This window comes from Chiloscyllium plagiosum, unplaced genomic scaffold, assembly GCF_037043375.1.
Source record: "Chiloscyllium plagiosum isolate Xiang-an unplaced genomic scaffold, Cpla_swu_hap1 HiC_scaffold_6, whole genome shotgun sequence".
Taxonomy (NCBI): Eukaryota; Metazoa; Chordata; class Chondrichthyes; order Orectolobiformes; family Hemiscylliidae; genus Chiloscyllium; species Chiloscyllium plagiosum.
Genome location: NW_028270144.1, coordinates 123,315,207 through 123,337,281, shown reverse-complemented (window position 1 = coordinate 123,337,281; position 22,075 = coordinate 123,315,207). Strand labels below are relative to the sequence as shown.

Here is a 22,075-nt window from a genome sequence, read left to right as displayed (position 1 = left end):
AACTTTTTTTTAGAAAATATATATCCTGCTCCTTCCCTGACTGGCTGGCTATAACTTTGGCAGTTGACAACAAAGTCCGTCCATGTGCTCTGGGCCTTTCTGTGCCATTCTGGTCTGTTTCATAGAATCATATGGCACAGAGAAGAGGCCATTCAACCCATTGAGTCTACACCACTACGAGCACTACTCTCTCTTTTCTGCACTAGGCCCATGGCCTTGAATGTGATACATTTCAAGTGCTCATCCAAGTACCTAGAGTCCTAGAGATGTACAGCATGGAAACAGACCCTTTGGTCCAACCCTTCCATGCTGATCAGATATCCCAACCCGATCGAGTCTCACCTGGTCCATATCCCTCTAACTCCTTCCTATTCATGTTCCCATCCAGATGCCTTTTAAATGTTGCAATTGTACCAGCCTCCACCACTTCCTCTGGCAACTCCTTTTTTTTTTTCTTTTTTGTTTTAAAGGTTGTGAAATATCCTACCTCCACTGCTCTCCCAGGTGATGCATTTCAGATCCTCTCCACCCTCTGGGTGAGAAAACCTTTCCTTGAATCCCCTCCAAACCTTCTGCTCTCCACTTTTAAGAGTGCCCTCTTGGTTTAGACCCTTCAACCAACAATTCAGCTGCTTTCTATCCACCCTGTCCGTGCTGCTCCTCATCTTACACCGGACCGCACCGCACCCCAACCCCCCACCTTTCAGTGAAAACCACCCGAGTGTGTCCAGTGTCTCACTGTAACTGACATGGTCCATTCCAGGCAACGTTCTGACTGACCTCCCAATGCAGGTCCAACATAACCTCCCCTGCTCTTATTGGTTGAGCCATGGATTTGTAAAGGCAAGTGTTCCATCCACCCCTTCGCTAATCTTAACAACTGATGCTGCCATCTTCTGGGACCTGTAGACAAACACTCCGATCCCTCTGCTCCTCCGGACTTCCTAATGCCCTGCTGTTTGTAGAGGAATCCTTTGTCTTGTTTGGCAGTATAATGTGGAGAAAAATAAACTTGCAATTTTTTGGCAGAGATTTACAACAAAAACTGCAGATTTTGGAATTCAAAGTAAACAAGGAGCAGGTGCCTGCGTGGGTCCCCTCCAGGTGCTCTGGTTTCCTCCCACAGTCCAAAGATGTGCAGGTCCACTAAATTGCCCATGCTAAATTGCCCATGCTAAGTTGCTAGTCAGGGAAATAAGTCTGGGTGGGTTATTGTTTGAAGGGTCGGTGTGGACTGGTTGGGCTGAAGGGCTTGTTTCTGCACTGTAGGGAATCTGATCTAATCTGAAACACAGCAAGCCAGGCAGCATCAGAGGTGAAATTGATGTTTTGAGTATAAACCTTCCTCAGGAATGGAAGGGCCAGACCACTTTGACCTCTTCAGCCCTTCAGCTCCTTCTCCCCCTACACACCCACCCACCCCCCCCCCCCCCCCCCAGCCCTTCAAGCCTGCTCCATCATTCGTTGGGAGTGCAATCCCACATTCTTCCTTTGATCCCTTTTGCCCTAAAGAACCGATATCCAACTCCTTATTGAAGTCATTCAACATTTGGCCCCCACCACTTTCGGGAGCACAGAATTACACAGGCTCGCCATCCTTGATGTGAAGAAATGTCTCCTCATCTCCATCCTAAAGTGGCCTATCCCATATCTGTTGACAGTGAAGGTTTGTTCCTGAGCTCCCTTGTCTAGCCCTGATAGAATTTGAGGCTCCTGAGACTGCCATCACTCCCACCCCCAAACTTCCAAACCAGTTTGTTTTTGTTTGAGATCCTGTTCTTCAGGCCACACAGAAAATACTAGAAGCCCCAGTATATGGGGCCACATCTACAAGGAGAGGGAAACAATATTTGGGCAGGAACCTTAATCAGAATCTGGAGTTTTATAATTTTTACCTTTTTTAACATATGATCATTGCGGGCTAAGCCAGAATTTTTTTTACTCACCCATAATTACTGCCACCTTTAATCACTGCAGTCTGTTTTTGTGAGTATACCCACCAAGTCCTTGGGGCGGAAGTTCCAGGATTTTGATCCCATAACAGTGAAGGAATGGTGATATATTTCTGGGTCAATGTAATAGACAATAGATGCAGGAGTAGGCCATTCAGCCCTTCGAGCCTGCACCAGCTTGAGTGGCTTGGGGATGCCAGCACCCCTCCATGTATCTGATGCCCTTGTCCTTCTAGTTGTGGTAGTAGTTGTGGGTTTGGAAGATGTCAGAGATTTACAGCACAGAAACAGACCCTTTTGGTCTAACTCATCCATGCCAACCAAATATCCCAACCTAACCTAGTCCCATTTGCCAGCGCGTGGCCCAAATCCCTCTTAAACCCTTCCTATTCATATACCCATCCCAGATGCCTTTTAAAATGTTAAAAGCTACACAACACCAAGTTGTAGTCTAACAGGTTGATTTGGAAGTACAGGCTTTCAGAGCAGCATTCCAAAAGCTTGTATTTCCAAATAAACCTGTTGGACTGTAATCTGGAGTTGTGTGCCTTTTAGCTTTGTCCACTCCAGTCCAACACCAGCACTTCCACATCATGCCTTTTGAAATGCTGTAATTGTACCAGCCTCCACCACTTCCTCTGGCAGCTCATTCCATACACGCACCACCCTCTTGTGTGGGGGAAAAAGTTGCCCCTTACGTCCCTTTTTAAGTCTTTCCCCTCTCGCCCTTGGTGACTGCGGTTTGTTCTCAGCCATTGGAAAGCTGCGACTGGTGTTGGATGCATCTCCTGGGCAGTACAAAGGCAAGATTGAGGTAAATAACACTTTTTTTTTCCCCCATTTACTGAGTCACGTTTGGAAGGGGCCGGAGGTGAAGCTTCGTATAAATAGTTTAACGTAGATCACGGCTCCACTGAAGTGGAGGGAGAGAGAAGTGATTGGAAGGAGACTCCTAGCAAGTGGGTGAACTGAACATTTTATTTTCTCACGAGCTCTGTATTAACAACTCTTGTCATTGTCAGGCAGGATGTGGAGCCTGAAAAGGGACCAGTTTATGTCTCCCAGCAAGACCTGTACTATCCTATTCAGTCTCTGTCTCTCTCTCTCTCTCTCTCTCGTAAATTCACGTTAATGAGTTTGTCCCTTGAACAGGGCTTTGTTACTCGCATTTTCTGGATAATTTGTACCAGGGCCCAATTGCAATTGTCTGCCCAAGTAAACCGGCCCATGCTTGACATTTGAAGTACCAGCACCATGGATTATGTCAGTCTTCATTAAATGGCATTGAGAATGCTGTCCAGGATTAGAGTTCCATTTCATATTCCGTTCATGATTCCAGTCACTGGGCATCTCCTCTCACTTCAGCTGATGACATGCAGATTCCTGGTGAAACTGAATCTCCTGATTGTTTTATTGTAGCAAGAGATCCTGTGGAGTTGCTACATGGTCTGTTTACTGTATGCAGATTTTTTAAAAATAAAAAGCCTGCGTTAAAAAATACCCCAATGTTGTAAAGTGCTTTGGAGTTTCAGTGAGCTACTTCTTGAAGTATGGCGTTTGTAGGGAATGTGGCAGTTGAATTACGCGCACAGCAAGCTCCCACAATCAGCATTGTGGTGATAACCTGGGAAATCTGCAGTGTCAGGAATGAGTGTTGGCTAGAAGACAGTGCAGACATGGTCTGCTGTTGAAATAGGGAGATGGGGTTGCTTGCGTTGACCTGCATGGAGAGAGGAGTTCTTTGTTTCGTCCAGATAACAACACCTCAGATAATACAGCACTCTCCCCTGACTGCCCCTTGCATGTTCCCTAGCTTTCCTGCTTACATCCTGGAGAAGGGCTTAAATCAATGATCTACAAGTGTTGGCATAAATAAAGCCCTTTTTTTTTGTGCCCATATTTGTCCTCTGCAGAAACATGAAAATTACAGCCTGACTACTTATTGGAGAGCACACTGTCTCCATTTCGTGCTGTTCTTGGACTGTGCTTTGGGGTGGTATAGTGCCTCAGGGGTTAGCACTGCTGCCTCACAAAGCCAGGGGCCAGGCTTCAATTCCTGTCTCTGGTGACTGTACCTGTGTGGGTTTCCTCTGGGTGCACCCGTTTCCTCCCGCAGTCCAAAGATGTGTGGCTTATGTGGATTGGCCATGGGAAATGCAAGGTTGAAGGGATAGGGTTGAGTGGGTGGGTCTGGGTGGGATGCTCTTTGGAGGGATGACGTGGACTTAACTGGCTGAATGGCCTGCTTCCACGCTGTAGGGATTCGGATTCCATAATCCTCACCTGGTCTGGCCTACATGTGACTCCAGACATATGACCATGTAGTTGACTGTCAACTGCCCTCTGAAATGACCTAGCAAACCATTCTGTTCAAGGGCACCTAGGAGTAGGCAATGCTGGCCAGCCAGTGGCATCCATGTCCCATGAATGAATTTCTTTTTAAAAAGCTGATTGGATTCTGTGGAGTTTAGAATCTTCCCCCTTGACTAGATTTTTCAAGGTTTCAAAGGGAATTGATCAGGTAGATGGGGAGGAACTGTGTGTCTGTTATGTGGCATATTCTGGCATAATCTAAACCTTGAAATCTGTCCTTTTTTTTTTGGTCAGGAGTGAATTTAGGAGACAGTGATAGAAATTTGCATCATCGCATGGCCTAATAGCTGTGCTAATAATGGGTGATTTTATGCTTTCCAGAAGTGACATCCATTCATAAGCAGGGAGGTATCCTCTGCAAATGTTTTGAATTGCCTGGGAGCTTCAGGAGCTAACAGTTTCCTGTTGCTTCTCTTTCTCCCCACCCCCCCTCCATGACAGCATTTTGGCCAATCAGAGTTGTCTTGCTGACCAATCGGCGCATTCTCTTGTGCTGTAGTAGAAATTGTGATTTGGCATTCTTGCATTTGTCCTGATGAGTGCAAAATGATAAGTTCCAGTATAACATATATATCTTTTGGTAATAGCCCAGTTGTTCAAATCTATCCATCTCTGGCATTAGAATTTTGTTAGCAAGTGGAATATTAGGAAAAAATAGGCATTGGAAATTGGTTTTTGGATCAGCCATGATTCACTACATGTCTCGGCAAGGTCTGTGGGCTGAATGGCCTCCTGTTTTGTATCTACATTCCTATGTCTCATTAATCTTTCTCTCTTTCTCTTTTTTTTCTCCTTCAGCAGGCTCCCACATGGTGGATGGATGGTGTTGGGATTTAAGGTGGAACGATGGTGATTCTACAACAGGTGAGATTATCTGAAGTCCGATTTCACAACCAATATTGGAAAGCCTTTCTCTCGAAGAAAGGATGGTATCTCAAAATTCCTCTGTCTCTCAAAACCCAACACGGGGGCAGGGTCAATTGTAAATTTCCACCCTTGAAATTGATTGGATTGAAATGAAGGTAGTTGGACACTATATTAAGATGAAGATCAGCTACAATCTAACTGACCAGGGAAGAGTATTAGCTTGAAAGGCCGAATGACCTATTTTCGCTGCTGCCATTTTTTTCTGAAACCATGCACTCCTTCGGCTTGCCTTTTAAAAGGAAAGTGAATCACAGTATATGGGTGTGCAAGGGGTTAGATGGGAGAAATCTTTTTTTTGTTGTTTCCTCCCCCCTTGGTAGAGGAGCCAATGGTGGAGTCAGTGTTTTTAAGGCCAGAATTGGGAGGTTTGGAGGAGGCTGGGGGGAAAAGGATTTCATGTAGAGTGGTGGGTAGCTGGGACACCTCCTCTAAAAGGGGTGGTAGAGGCAAGAACCCTCCAGATGTTACAGAAATATTTAAATGGACACTTGAGATGACATAGTACAGAAGGTTCTGGGTACATGGGCTGTCATGGGGCAGTGCTAATGTCCCTACCTCCTGAGTCAGGAGGCCCAGGTTTTGGTTCGTGGGAGGCGATGGCCTAAATTTATTTGGCAGATAATGTTCTGGGGACCTGGGTTCGAATCCCACCACGACCGATGGTGGAATTTTAATTTAATAAAAACATTGGGATTGAGAATCTGACCATGAAACCACTGTCCACTGCCAGACAAAAAAAAATCTGTTTTATAAAGTCCGTTTAAGGAAGGCAATCTGTCATACTCACCTGGTCTGGCCTACAGGTGACTCCAGACCCACAGCAATGGGGTTGAGTCTTAAATGCTCTCTGGGCAATTAGGGATGGGCAATAAAGCTGACCCAGCCAGTGATGTCCAAATCTTGTGAACGAATGAATTAAAGAAGTTCTACCTGTTCCAGAGGTGTGATAACAACATCTCTGAACAAGATGGTTAGAAAATGTCTACAAGGCTATGGTCAACATGCTGGAAAGTGTGATTGGGAAATGGTTTGATGACCAGTACAGAAATCTTAGGCTGAGAGGCCTTTTAACTTTCTGTTAAAAATCATCGGCGTTCTTAGTGTGGAAGCAGGCCATTCAACCCATTGAGTCTACACCGACCCTTCAAAAAAAACATCTCCCTTAACCCACTGCGTTTCCCATAGCTAACCCACCTAGCCAGCACCATCCTGGACACTATGGATAACTTAGCACAGCCAGTCCACCTAACCTGCACATCTTTGGACTCCGGGAGGAAGTCGGAGCACCCGGAGGAAACCTACACAGACACTGGGAGAATGTGCAAACTCCACACAGTCACCTGCGGCTGGAATTGAACCTGGGTCCCTGGCGCTGACAGGCAGCAGTGCTAACCACTGAGCTGCAGTGCCACGCCTCAGACTCCAAGGCAATTCTAACAGGTTTTCTTAGTGTGCAAAGTGGGAGCACTTTTTCCAACCTAAATAACAATAGCCAACTTAATTATTCTAGGGTTCAAAGTTGCTACTCATTGGAGGTTCTTTGATTTTTAGAAAAAAAAGTCTTGATGAATTATCTTGTGCTTTCTGGGCGTGTTGTGTCCTCTCTGTTAATGCTGGGTTATTTAGAGAGATGATGTGCCAGAATTGAGGCACTCATGTGATTAATGGCCTGGAGACTAAAATCTGTTATTTGTGGATAAGAAATTGTTCCTAATGTAGTGGCTGAATTCTATCTTCCAGACTTAAAAGGCAAATATTATGAATGGATTCACACAATAATGAAATTTTTGATTTACTTGCGTAATAGTCCATTAGTTTGCTTCAAATGGACATGTTCACATTATGCTGGCCCCTTGAAAAACTTGCCAATGTTCCTTAAGACTTTTGGGCTCTAATTCTGTCCGAGGCATTATTACAGGATATTTAATATGTTGAAGATTTTTGGCTACAAATCGGGAAAGGCCGCTGTCTCTGGTTAGGTTTCATTATTACCAAAATGGGGGAATGCCAATGGACTGGGGTGGACAAAGTCAGAAGTCACACAACGCCAGGTTATAGTCCAACAGGTTTATTTAAAATCGCAAGCTTTCTGAGCGCTCTGACACTTCACCTGACGAATGAGCAGTGCTCTGAAAGCTTGTGATTTTAAGTAAACCTGTTGGACTATAACCTGGCGTCGTGTGACCTTTGATATTACCAAGGGATTATCACTGTTAAATGGTCACTTGTTTGCAGCAAGCTTCTTTGCACTCGCACTCTCTCATTGCTCTGGACACTGACACTGGAGGAGATAAATAACTGGAGGATTGGGATAAGCTCTGCCAATCACAGACATTGCAATGAAATGCAAAGTGCTTTCACATGGGGGAATAGAAAAAATAACTAAATATAAAGTAGGAGTTTCAATTTCCATAATGTCTTAATTGAGTATTAATAGTGTAATTGCTTGACCTCTAAACAGACACAGACTAAAACTCTTATTTGGGTTGAAAAGGGTGGATTTGCAATGTGTAACCATATAACTGCAAAAGCAAGTGTTAAAACTTGCTGCAGCTCAATCTTTCAACTGGTTTTCTAACATAAACATTTGAAATGATTTCTCTCCAAATGATGTTAAAGACATGGCACTTGGATCTCCATTTCATCCAAGACTCAGCAGCCCGTTTTGATTGGTACCACACACACAAACAGCCTCTGCCTCCACTGCCCACGCTTAGTAGCAATTCTTAAACCACACCTTCCTAACTCATGCACACTTCCATCTAGGAGGACAACAGCCGATACATGGGGACACAACGCCCTGTGAGTTCCCCTCTGAGCCACTCACCGTCCTGACTCCGAAATATATCCTTTATAGTGTCACCGGCTCAAAATCCTAGAGCTCCCTCCCTAACAGTACAGGGTATACCTACATCAAATGGACAGCAATCGTTCGGGAACTTCCTTGAGGGTAACTAGGAATGGACAATAAATACTTGTCAATGGCCTGGTGATATTGTTGCTGGACTGTTTAATTCTGAGACCCAGTTAACATTCTGGGGGCGCAAGTTTGAATCCCACGATGATGGAGTCTGAATTTGACTGGGGGGAGAAGATCTGGAATTGAGTCTAATAGTAACCATGAAACCATTGTCTATTGTTGGGGGGAATGCTCATTTGGTTCACTAATGTCCTCTAGGGAGGGAAACTGCATTGCATGTGACTCCAGACCTTACAGCAAGGTGGTTGACCCTTTAACTGCATTCTGGGAAGTGAAGTTCTGGCCCAACTAGTGACCCCTTAATCCTGTCAATGAACTTTATTTAAAAAAATTATACCATGGCTGCAATGTGTTATTTGCAAGAGGGACACCAATAACCACTTTTTCCTCACGAGCGGCAACAATGTTGAAGGTTTGAGTTGTTTTTGTTTTTGGAAAAACTCCTGTGTTGAGGAAAGCAGAAGAGCATAATCCTACAAACGTTGGGGATCTGAAGTAAAAACAGAATGCTGGAAAAACTCCAAGTCTGGCAGCATCTGTGAAGGGAGAAACTGAGGAGCATTTCAAGTTTTAAGGAGTTGAACTCTTCTTGAGTTCAATGTTAACTCCGTTTCTCTGTCCAAAAGCTGCCAGACTTGCTGAGTTTCTCCAACTTTGCATTCAAGCAGGATGTCAGTTGCCTTAACATTTTTATCCTTCCATCCTGGAGGCTTCCTGCCTCTATTCCTGATGAAGGGCTTTTGCCCGAAACATCGATTTTCCTGCTCCTCGGATGCTGCCTGAACTGCTGTGCTTTTCCAGCATCTGCAGTCCTCACTTTTGCCTAGTTGCCTTAACATGTGCTGCCAGCAGAGGGAGCAAGGCATTTACAGACCTGTAGAGATTAGTGTCTCCTTTTTATCTCTTTTTTTTAAATCACACCACACAACGCCAGGTTATTTTCCAACCAGTTTATTTGGAAGCACTAGCTTTTGGAGCGCCACTCCTTCAAGTGGTTGTCTCATTCTAACTTTTTTTGTTTTTTTTAAATGAGTTGAGAAACTGTGCTGCTGACCCTGCTCCATGCCACCACCTGGTCAGTGGTGAAAGTTAGCAATTGTCATTCATCCTGTTGCCCCTCTGGCACTGCTGAACACCCAGACAAAGGTTTGGGATCTGTCTTAGAGTGTGGAGTATAAGTGAAGATAAGGAGAGGGAGAACATGAGGTGGTGATTGGCTGAAAACTAGGGGGAGCTCCAGGCATTCCGTGTGGGCTGTACAAATGGTCATTCGGCTAATCATGGCCAATGGTTGAGTCTGCATCTTTGACCTTCTCAGCAGTGCGCTTGTCTTGGGGATTGGAGACATTTTCCAACTGCTTGAATGCAATCAGTGGGCTATGTTGTTGGAGGTGCTGTCTTTCTCTCCTCTTGAGTCGATCCCATGAAATCTCTGTCTCTTTTTTTTTGTTGTAATGTTTGCCTCATAGTTACCTCTCCAGTCGGGCTATGATGACTTTATTGCTTTTAATAGCTGCCACATCCCAGAGGCTGATCCCTCTGACACCTGCTGGAGGTTTAACTGGAGGCCTCCGGGAGGGTCCTTCATAACCTCTGGTGTGGAATTGAACTCACTGTTGGTATCACTCTCTGTATTGCTGTCCAGCCAACTGAGCTAGCTGATCACCAGTATATAACTGAATGAATAAAATCTTCAGGTCGCCACTATTGTTCCCATCTTTCACAGAATTTCATCGAATCCCTACAGTGTGAAAACAGGTCATTCGGCCCAACATGTCCACACTGACCCTCCAAAGAGTAACCCACCCAGACCCATTCCCCTACCCTATTATTCTATATTTCCTCTCACTAATGCACCTAACCTACACATCCCTCAACACCTACAGGCAAGTTAGCATGGCCAATTCACCTAACCTGCACATCTTTGGACTGTGGGAGGAAACCCACACAGACAGTCGCCCGCGGCTGGAATCAAACCCAGGTCCCTGGTGCTGTGAGACAGCAGTGCTAATCACTGAGCCACCCTGCCGCACACATTGTTTTGCACTCTAGTGCTACTAGTGTGTTGTAAATGTTAGCTTCTGCCAGAACCATCTGGGATATTGAGAGTTGGTTCCCCACCACGAATCTTCCTCCTTTCTGATGTTAGCTGAACTGATACCGTACAGAGAACGATGTCCACATTATGCCCTGGGCAGTAGTTTTTCCAAAAATTCACTTGATGTGGGAGTCGCTGGCTGCCCATCACTTATTGTCCATCCCTTGAAGGTGGTGGAGAGCTGCTATCTTGAACGCTGTAGTCCACCTGCTGTGGATTGATCAGAATGCCCTTGGAGAACCAGGAGTTTGACCCAGTGACCGTGAACGAACAGCGGTATGTTTCCAAGTCAGGCTAGCATATGGGGCTTGGAGGGGAACTTTTTAAGGTGGTGGTATTCCCGTGTCTGCTGCCCTCTTCCTTCTAGATGGAAGTGGTCGTGGGTTTGGAAGGTGCTGTCTGAGGATCTTTGGTGAATTTCTGCAGAGCATCTTGTAGATGGTACACACTGCTGCTACTGAGCATTGTTGGTGGCGGGAGTGGATGTGGTGCCAATCAAGCAGACTGCTTTGCTTTGTCCTGGATGGTGTCAAACTTCTCGAATGTTCTCTGAGCTGCACCCATCCAGGCAAGTGGGAAGTATTCCATCACACTCCTGACTTGTGTCTTGTCAATGATGGGCATGCTTTGGGGAGTCAGGAGGGGAGTTACTCACTGCAGGATTCCTAGTCTGTCTCTTGCTGTTGTAGCCATTGTTACATATATGGATAATCCAGCTGAGTTACTGGTCAATGGGAACACCTAAGATGTCGATCGTGGGGGATGCAGTTTCATGTAAAGGGATGGTGATTAGATTCTCATGTTTGTGATAGTTATTGCCTGGCATTTGTCGAATGAATTTAGTCAGTTTTCCTAATTGAGATGGTATTAAATATCTCTGGAGTAGGTGGGATTCGAACCAGGTCTCTGTTCAGGGACACTACCACTGCACCAGAAGAGAGCCCATTCGAATGAATTTGAAATAAAATGTAACTCACTTCTTCACTAGAAGCTGACAGGTGAGCGAGGGCTATCTTGCCTTATCACAGTGCTGACACAGAAACTTAGAAAATAGGTGCAGGCGAAGGCCATTCAGCCCTTCGAGCCTAGTCTGCCATTCAATAAAATCATGGCTGATCATCCAACTCAGTCCCCTGTTCCTCCTTTTTCTCCCTGTACCCTTTGATCCCTTTAGCCCTAAGAACTGTATCTAACTAAACACCGTATATCCTCAGACTGTGCAACCCCCCCCCCCCCCCCCCATAACACCCAAGTTGTTTAGAAGTCAGAGGGAAGAAAACTTCATAAGTGGAAGGTTGTAGAGATGTTGCTGAGGATGACATCCTACAGGACAATTGAAAGCCCGAGTTGAGGTGAGCCCATGTTAAGGAATGTGAGCTCGGTTAACAGGTAATTGTTAGAGTCTCTGGACGTGCCATTAACAGAAGGATACCATCAAGTGGAAGTAGAAGTTTGCTGAAAGCAGCTCCATTAGGACCATGCCAGCTCAGCTTGGAACTCTAGCATGGTAAGCCCTTGGAGGTTGGAGTGTCTATAAAATAATTACTGAGGCTTAAAGGGTTGAATTTGTTTTTTTGATATTTGCAATGAGACTGTTCCTACAGTTCTTCTGTAGTGCATTTCCTTTAGTGTAATAAACTTATGTCCTTCTGTAAAAAGTACATTAACATCCTCTTGTGGCCTATTAAGCTAGGTTTAAAGTCATTAGTTATAGAATCATGCAATTTAGATGAGGCCCTCCAACCCATTGAATATTACTGCCAAAGATACCCCATTACCTACACCATCCCCACTCTCCCACTCTTGGCCTATAGCCTTCAATGTTATGACACCTCAAACACTTCAGTTGTCCAAGTATTTTTGTGAGGTTTCCCAGCTCTACTTCGCTCCCAGGCAGTGCATTGCAGACACCCACCACTCTCTGGGTGAAAAGGTTTATTGCCGAATCATTCAGCTTTTTCATTTAAAATTATGACCCCTCGTTGTTGGCCGTTCAATGAAGGGAAGCAGCTGCTTCCTATCCATCTCCTAATCTTATACCCCTCTATCAGGGCACACTCTAAAGAAAATACCCTGAACTGCTCCATACCAGGCAGCATCCTGGTGAATCTCCCCTGCACTCCCTCCAGTGCAATCACATGCTTCCTATAGTGCAGGGACCAGAAAGGCACACAGTACTCGCTGTGGCCTGGGTCCTGTATAGCTCCAATATCCCTGTCCTACATGCCTTGTCAGTCAAGGCATAGATTATCAGAACAGGGAGGATAAGTTTAACTATCCCATTGACCTGTCTTGTCACCTTCGGGGATCTGAGGACAAATACCTCCAAGATCCCCGTGTTTCTTTTGAGGCTCTGTTGAGGTGTTACTACTTCCAAAGTGCATCACCTCCCATTTATCAGGGTTAAATTCTATCTGCCTGCCTAACCCATCCATTAATACCCTCCAATGACCTAATGCTTCCCTTGGCTGATGATTGACACCAATCTTGGTGTCATTTACAAACGTATCATTTCTTGACCCCCCAACTCCAACAAACGCATCTACATTTGTGAATATCTCACCAATAAAGGATGCAACACTGGGCGCCAGTGACAGAAACAACCATCTACCACCACCCTCCGTCTCCTGCCACTAAACCAATTTTGGATCCATCCTACAATTATCCTGGATCCAATGAGCTCTGTGTTTTGTCAGTCTCTGCTGAAATCCAGATCAACTGCTCTACCCTTGTCCAAACACTCAGTCCCATCCTCCAAAAATTTCACTAGATTTGTTAGGCTTGACCTCTCTCTGACGAAGCCATGCTGACTATTTTGATCAAACCTTGCCTCTCTAATGGAGATTTATTTTCTCCAATAGTTTCCCTACCACTGAGATTAGGCTCACTGGTCTGTAATTCCCTGTCTCTATCACCCTTGTAAAGTGGAACGTTATTTACTGACCTCCAGTCCCCTGGCAACTTCTCTGTGGCCAGAGATGATTTAAACATTTTGATTCGGGGACCTGCTATTCCCTCCTATAAGCAGCCTGGGATACAGTTCATCCAGATCTGGGGATTTGTCTACTTTATAAACCTGTTCATACCTCCGATACCATCTCACTCCCTATACCGATCTCCATCTTCTCACATTCTATACCTACATCCTTCACTTTCCTAGTAAAGACAGATGTGAAGTACTCATTTAACACCCTACCAATGTCCTCTGGCTTCACACTCAGATTTTCCTCTTCTGATTTTCCTGGTTAATCTCTTCCCTTCCTTGCATTCATAGAATATCTTGAGTTTCACTAACCTTGCCTGCATTTTCTCATTCTGCTTTTTGATCTCCTAATTGCTTTAAGTTCCTCCCTGCCCTTGCCGAACCCCTGTACAGCATCCATTGTTTTGTTCCATTTGAAGCTATTATACATCTCTCCTTGTTTTAACTTTTTTTTTCTTTTCTCTTTGTATCCAGTCAATTATTTTCAGTGACCTGACTTCCTCAGTACTACCATCAGCTGGGACCACGACCGTATTCATTTAATTAGTTGTACAATATATATTGATGTTTTTTTTTCAACCTCTGGTCAATGCCGAGATGGCATGAATTCAAAATTTGCAGCAGGTCTATTTATGACTCTTAAAATGACTACACACTGTCCATACACATTCACAGCTGACTTCTCTGCTCACTCCCTGGACGCTTTTGTTTAATTTAAAGTTGTGTAGAGAGAGAGAACCAAGTACTGTGAATGTAGCCCTGTCAATAGACTAATGTTTAGTCTATCTATGCTCGGTTTAAATAGTTGACTATCGGAGCATTTGTTAAAGGTGATGGGTTTTCAGCTCATTTGGTTGAAGTGCTTTTTTTTGTCTTTTTTTAATAAAAATGTCCAAGTTAGCTCTCCAGTTTGGATGATGATCTCCAATTGCGTTCTGCTTGCAGCCATTACAAGGGGGAAGGGGGTGGGGTGTGGGGCATTCGGCCCATCTGATCCATTTTGCCATCCATGAGATCATGGCTGTTCTGTAATTCAACTTCTTGTGTTGCTGATATTCTCTCCTTGCACCTATCAGTCTCTATCCTGAAAGCTCCCACAGATTCCTCTCCCCATTGGAATGAGGGACCTGTAAGTGAGTAATAACTGAAACAATGATGTGAAAGTCAGAGGAATCTTGTATTGCTGTCTGTTCACTTCTTACCTTGAGGGTTGATGACCGAGATACATAGAGATATATTGGAGATACTGGGAAAAGCCTTGTGATTAATCTTTTAAACAACCTCCCTTTGGATCCATTGAACAATGTGGACCAGGTTCTGGATTCCACCTTCAGTCAGTCTAGTTGCTTTTATGCTTTTTCATGGGATGTGTGTGTCACTGGAATTAGTTGTCCATTGCTAATTTCCCTTGAACTATGTGGCTTGCTAGGGCCACTTCAGAGGGCAGTTAAGAGGCCATCACATTGCTGTGGGTCTGAAGTTGCATGTAGGCCAGACCATGTAAGGATGGCAGATTTCCTCCCGTAAAGGGCATGAGTGAACTAGATTATGGCTTTTTGCAACAATTGGTAATACTTATCATGGTCACCATTATCAAAATTTATTCTTCAATTCCAGATCTTTGCTAATTTGGTTTTGGCAGGATTTCAACCCATGTTCCAAGAGCTCTGAAGATGATTAGACTCTTCCCCCTTCTACAGGGTGAACCCATCAGTTCAGCACTGGCACCTCAAACTGGTGTTATCCTCCTTCCTTGTCCCCAATAACTCTGCACATTGGTGATTATTTGAAAAGAAACCTAATTCCCTCTTCAATGTTTCATCTGAATATACCACCTCCAAGTTCTCATGCTGCTATCCAAACCAGAGCTAATTGCTATAAGACAAGATTTCTTTCCTGCATTTTTAAAAATTCTTTTGCCCATTACTTTAAATCTCTACGCTCTCATTTTCAACACTTCCACCACCGGAAACAATTTTTCTTCCCATTCCATCCAGACTCTTCATAATTTTAAACAGCACTATCAAATGTCCCTTATCTTCTACAGTTAAAATATGGGCCTGACGTGCTCAAACTGTTAATTTAGTTAGTTTTGGTTCTGGGGAGAGGAAATTCTTGTGATTAACCACCATCTTCAGGTGCCCCTCTGAGCCACTCGTCATCCTGACTTGGAAATATATCACTGTTCCTGCAGTGTTACTGGGCCAAAATCCTGGAATTCCCTCCCTAACGACATTGTGGGTCTACCTACATCACCCCACCTTCTCAAGAGCATTTGGAGAGCAATCAATATTGGCCCAGCCAGCGATACCTTTTAACCCATGAATAAATTTTAAAAATTTGTGTGTGGGTGATGGTGAATGTCAAGTGAGGATGGAATTGGATTTGAACGATGGCTTCTACGTTCAAGTAGCTTGCCTGGAGTGACTGTGTCAGCTTGGATGTGAAGAATGGCTGCTTGAGACAGGTTCTGAGAATGGTCAACCCTTCCAATAGGCCTCTAGTTCAGGAGGAGAAACTGCCCCCTGCTCTCCCCAAAAGTCAATGCAATTTGACAATGAGTACAGAAGGCAGAGGTGGAGGTATCCAAGCACTTTGTTTTGGATCAGTTCGATGAAAGATTAAACATTTCAGATGTCAAGGAGGTTTCCCCATGAGACCCAGGAGCAGAAGTAGGCCATTCAGCCCATCGATTCATCTACTAGTCAATGGCTGGTTTGTAATAATCCTCAACTTCACTTCCCTGCTTTTTTCCTCTTAACCTTTGATTCCCTTCCTGATTAAAACTTTGTCTATCTCAGCCTTGAATATACTGCATGACGCTGCCTCGCAGCCCTCTGTGGGACAGAATTCACCACCCTCGGATCATTCTTCCTCATCCATCTTAAAGTGTGACCCCTTTATTCTGAAATGATGCCCTCTGGTCCTCGACTCTCCCACACTGAGCAAGTTTTTGTCAAGTTGCATTAGAACCTTTAATTTTCATTATTGTCTTAATATTAACACTAACTAAAATGCTGGACAAAAAAAATCTATTGAGGGAGGAAGGGGTGGAGAAGTTTGAGAAGAAACTTTCAGAACTGGGGCTTTGGTGGCTGAAGTTGTAAACATTGATAGTGGAACGGTTCAGTAGTGGCATGTGCATTGAAGCCAGTATTGGAGGATTTGTGACAGACAGCTGAGTAGGTTTATAGGCTTCATGGAGGGGACAGAATGATATAAGCTGTAGAAGACTGAGGGCTGGTGATGGGCAGCGGGTGATGGCTGACCCTAACTCGTGTCAAAATGTGACGTTTCTGGCTTTTCGTGACCCCAGTGAGCTGCCAGAGGAAGTGGTGGAGACCGATACAATGACAACCTTTTTTAAAAGGCATCTGGATGGGTGTATGAATAGGAAGGGTTTGGAGGGAGATGGCCCTCGATTAGTTTAGGATATCTGGTTGGCGTGGACAAATTGGACCAAAGGGGTCTGTTTCTGTGCTGTACATCTCTATAGCTCATTGTAGAATAGTGTCTGCTGCATTTTAATTATCCTGAGGTAGTTTTCTCAACCCAGAATCCAATTAGTTTTTCAAAAATCAGTTTTTTGAACTTTAAAGCAATGTTGTGTCACTTTAACCCCACTGCTGTGTTTATTGTCCTACTAATCTGCTAATACATCTTGAATCTAATCCCCTGGGCCTACGTGCTGCTCCTCTCTGTTCATCTCCAGTGTCCGTTGAACAGTATCAGACTAAAGATTTTCTGTCCGCTCCTTCGGTTATAAATTGGTTTTGACAGCCCGCTGTTTGTACACAGACATTGGCAACGTTGAGCTTCTTAATGAGCCGGACACTTGGGTAAAATCTGAATTGAGGATTGTTTATCCTTTGTCTGTGTGTGGGCTCTCGTTCTCTCTCTGTGCAAAGTATCTGTGTAGCTGTTCAGCAAAAGTTGGAGGGGCACGCTATGGTTAGGAATCCAACTGTCCGAGATTTCATCAGTGCTGGCGTAGACTTGACTGTTGGTAATAACCAGCGCCCATGGCACCCGGTGGTTTGTACAGAGTTACAGCTGGATGTCATTGCTGTCAGCAAGATGGTGAAACCGCTGAGGGATCCAGCGAAGGGTTCCAGCTCTCTGGTAAATTGCTCACTCCTCTGCCCTTTTTTTGTTTTCCTGTTGGGTCTGGGGGAGGGAGGTGTGGTGGTTGCAAGTACTGGTGTACGGAGCTGTCAGTGAGCTTGGGGTACGCAGGGAACAGTCAGTTTCTATTTCACCCCAGTAGGTGGTCTCTGGAGTAAAATATCTGGGGAGATGCTGGCCGAGTGGTATTGTCACTGGGCTAGTAGTTCACAGGCTGAAGGTTAAGTGTTAGGACCTGGGTTCTAATCCCACCATGGCAGAATTAACACACCTGGTTCAGAGAAGGAAATCAGTCCTTACCTGGTCTGGCATATATGTGACTTCAGACCCACAACAATATGCCATCTGGGCAATTAGGGATGGGCTGTACATGTTGGTCTAGCCAATGATGCCCACATCCCATCAATAAATAAAAACAGGATTCCATAACTATTGATGATTGTTACTTTTGAAAGTACTAACATTAGTGTATATTTAACACTCCCCTACCTCAACTGTAGGAATACATAAATGTCTCACTTTCTTTTTGATATTGCAGACAATTATGGCTAACCCTTAATGAATCTTGGACACGCCCATGTACATGCACAACTTTCTCCTTTTGAGCAATCACTTTGCAGTACCAACTGTGCTAATGTTCCTGAAACTTTTAACAAGAGAACTGGGGTAGGCCGTTCAGTCACATAGATGGCTCAGCAGAGATGGAAGAGAACGGGAGTCCAAGTAGGTCTCTCTGCCTCCTCACCTCACACCGATCTTATTTCTGCCAAGTCTCCGATGTCTGAGTTATGTGGGGGTTTCGGAACCCTGGAGCACCCTTGTGATGACATCTTGGAGCAGTATCCCCTGGTGGGTGGGGGTGGGAAGGCAAGTTTTTGGGACATTCTCTGTATCAGTTGGAAAAGGAACAAGTCTGTGGGTGACGCACACTGGTCTGAATTGTCTTCCACGATGTGGAGGAGTTGGACTGGGATGGACAAATTTTAAAAATCACAACACCAGGTTATAGTCTAACCGGTTTAATGGGAAGCACAAGCTTTCAGAGCGCTGCTCCGTCATCAGGTGGTTGATGAAGGAGCAGTGCTCCAAACGGTAGTCCTTCCAATTAAACCTGTTGGACTGTGACCTGGTGTTTCTGATGTTTAATTTTATCTTCTCCAATAGAGCTCAGTATGACATCTTTTGTTTACATTTCACTTCCAATGTTTTATTTTCCTGGCTTTTGCCTTTTGGATGCCAGACCGACTACAACATGGACACCAGCGCAGGAAGAAGGTAGATCAGTCCTTGCTGTCCCTGTGGCACAGATGTGGAATAAATAGTGTTGCTTTTGAAGTCCAAGTCTGAAGGCAGTTCTTGAACTTGGCCTTCTCCTCGACCAATCTGCTTTGAACTCCAGGTGACTCCAAACCGCGTGGTGATAGGATAAAGTTGATACATCAACACTTTGATTCATTCCAGAAAATGTAGGGGTGTGGGTGAAATTCCAACCCTCGCTTCACTGCCTGCAGCTGTCACAGATTGCCCATAGTGCCCGAGAATCGCAGGCAAAGCTGGAGGGAGGGTGAGCAGTTAAAGGTCTTGGCCTCCACATCACCAGGTGCATGTATGGGGAAACCGTACCTTCCTCACTGTGACTGAAGCATGTTTTATGGCCCAACTCGCGCCATATCTCATGACAGTGAATCAACCAATTCACCAATCTACCCACTTCCTGCGCCGGTGTCCATGTTGTAGTCGGTCTGGAATCCGAAAGGCAAAAGCCAGGAAAATAAAACATTGGAAGTGAAATGTAAATCATTCATACTGAGCTCTATTGGAGAAGACAAAGTTTAAAAAAAAAAAAAAAAAATCACACAACACCAGGTTATAGTCCAACAAATTGAATTCCAGCAACCATATCCACCCTGTGTAAAGGGCCATTAGGGAATGGGCTAGAGTTAAGCTAACACATTTCTTCTCCCTGTCCTGTTCTGGCATACTGAACTTTATAAGACACAACTGGGGCAGCATGGATGTTTTGAGGTCAACCACAGCACATTAGCATATAGATTGAAAGATAAGAGTGGAATGTCTTCTGATCCCACTGGTCAGGAGCATTCATTATCCCATAAATGATCAGATTTGTGGGGCTTGTGTTTTTACACTGAACGGGTGGCTTATTATTTATCCCTGTACGGGATTCAAGGCAATTAAAGGTGCTGCTGAATTCACAAGGCTGCTGAGAGGAATATTTATGGATGTTTCTGAGTTTAATATTGCATCATGTGTACGCGGTTGAGTCATTAGTGAGATGGAAATCAGTGACCCATTACAAACTCAATTTATGCTTTTAATTTCCCTTCGATGGTTTGTTTGCAGAAACGGATTTTGAGGGAATATTGAGCCTTTGAGCTGTGTAATGTCAAGAGGGATTATCAGAGATTGTCTTTTTAATGGTGAATCATTCATTCTCGCTGGTTTGGGGTAGGAGCAGAAAGTGGCAGCTTGATGCAGAGAGTTACTTGGTGACATCGGTGTCGAGTTCTGGCTTGCAATCTGTTATTTCCTGTTTCTTTCTTTAAGCGGTTCGGATCATCCCTAGATCCATGATTCTAGACACTGGGCTTATTTGGGGAATATGAAATGAAGACTAGTGCTTCAAAGCAAAAAGAATTCATCTTTATTTAAATACAAAAGATACCTATATTACAGGTAAATGCAATAAACAGGGAAATTGACACTATCATCAATACAGAGGCTAGTTATACTATTAAATACATTATTAGTTGGATTAAACACTACTGGAATCTGAAATGGCCAGTTTTAAATACAAAATCTTTAATCAGGCTCCCTACCCTTGGGGACCCAATGTACTGTCACCATCTGCCTTTACCCTCCCTGCGAGCTAGATCAGAACTTTTGAGGTCTCCATTGCAGCTTGTCACTGAGGGAAATGTGATTTTTTTAAAGTCAAACTCGAATGCTCAAAATCGGATTAAAGTCTGTGGAGGAACCAAGGGATCTGGGTGTTCAAGTGCATGGATCCTTCAAAGTTGCCACCCAAGTGGATAGGGTTGTTAAGAAAGCATATGGTGTTTTGGCTTTCATTAACAGGGGGATCAAGGTTTTGCTGCAGCTCTACAAAACTCTGGTGAGACCACCCTTGGAATATTGTGTCCAGTTCTGGTTGCCCTATTATAGGAAAGATGTGGAGGCTTTGGAGCGGGTGCAAAGATGGCTTACCAGGATGTAGCCTGGACTGACTGTCTTATGAAGAGAGGTTGACTGAGCTCCAATTTTTCTCTCTGGAGAGAAAGAGGAAGTGAGGTTGCCTGATCGAGGTGTACAACGTAATGAGAGGCATGGATAGAGTCAATAGCCAGAGATTCTTCTCCAGGGCAGGATTTACTGGCACAAGGGGTCATAGTTTTAAGATGTTTAGGAGGAAGGGCTAGAGGAGACATCAGAGGTAGGTTCTTTACGCAGAGAGTTGTGAATGCATGGAACGCGTTGCCAGTGGTGGTGGTGGAAGCAGAGTCATTGGGGGCATTCAAGTGACTGCTGGACATGCACATGGACAGCAATGAATTGAGGGGTGGGTAGGTTTGGTGACTTTATTTTATATTAAGATTAATCCTCGCACAACATCGTGGGCTGAAGGGCCTGTTCTGTGCTGCTCTACTTTTGTATAAAGTGTGTTTGGTTGTGGAGATTCTTGCTGCCTGTTCTCCTGGAAGCTCTTTTTCAGAGAGCGCTTGGTTGTCCCCTGCCCAGATGTCCTTTGTTCCAATGATACTCTTGACTTGGCTTCTCTGTTTGGCCTGTGGGGTTCCTGGTTCCAAGCCAGGTGTTGGGGGCTGTATCTCTGTGTAGGCCCCATACTGTCTGCGCTGTGCAGGGCAGCCCAAAGTGTAAAAGCTGTTGGTTTTGGTTGATTGCTCTCTTGGAGAGAAGGTCTAAGTTGGATTTCCAGGCTGAACAATGGTTTCAGGCAGCCATCTCACTAACTGACTCTATTTGGACATGGCAGGGAAGATGGTGTAATGGTTTTGGCAGTGGACTTAATAATCCAGAGGTCTAGGCTAATGCCTGAAATGTTTCTCATCCCTGCTCTTCTCTTCTAGCTGAAGTTGGGCATTCTTCAGTGAGTGTGGGGTCTTCCTAGGTGTGTAAAGATGTATGGGTAGAGCTGCACTCCACAAAGTAATGGTCAGCTCTGTCTTGAGATTTCCATTTAACTGTGTATGTAATGTTGGAACAAAGAACTGTGGATGACTGGAGATCACACACCAACACGCCGCATCTGTAGAGTGAGAACAGAATTAACATTTTGAGTCTAATATGACTCTTCAGAATAATATCGTTTTTGAAGGCACTTCTAGATGCTTGTCTATTTTCCCTGATCAGCTTGTACAGACACTGTGTATAGTTGGTCATTTTCCATTTGAAAAGGAAATGCTGCCGGAGGAGGTTGGCACAATTAGTGGGTGGCACTGCTGCCTCACAGCGCCAGAGACCCAGGTTCAATTCCCGCCTCAGGTGACTATGTGGAGTTTGCACATTCTCCCTATGTCTGCGTGGGTTTCCTCCGGGGGCTCTGGTTTCCTCCCACAATCGAAAAATGTGCAGGTTAGGTGGATTGGCCACACTAAATT

At 44.6% G+C, this 22,075-nt stretch overlaps 1 protein-coding gene across 2 annotated transcripts in view; it reads left to right on the top strand.

Annotated features, from left to right (window-relative positions):
• The first annotated feature begins 17,065 nt into the window (after window positions 1-17,065).
• myo7aa (myosin VIIAa) overlaps window positions 17,066-22,075 on the top strand; it is a 194,659-nt gene continuing 189,649 nt past the window's right edge. For both annotated transcript variants that reach the window (XM_087988417.1, XM_087988416.1), the window contains exon 1: window positions 17,066-17,435. In XM_087988417.1, coding sequence (XP_087844543.1) covers window positions 17,262-17,435 — 174 coding nt within the window. In that variant the 5' untranslated portion in view covers window positions 17,066-17,261. The remainder of the gene's footprint in view (window positions 17,436-22,075) is intronic.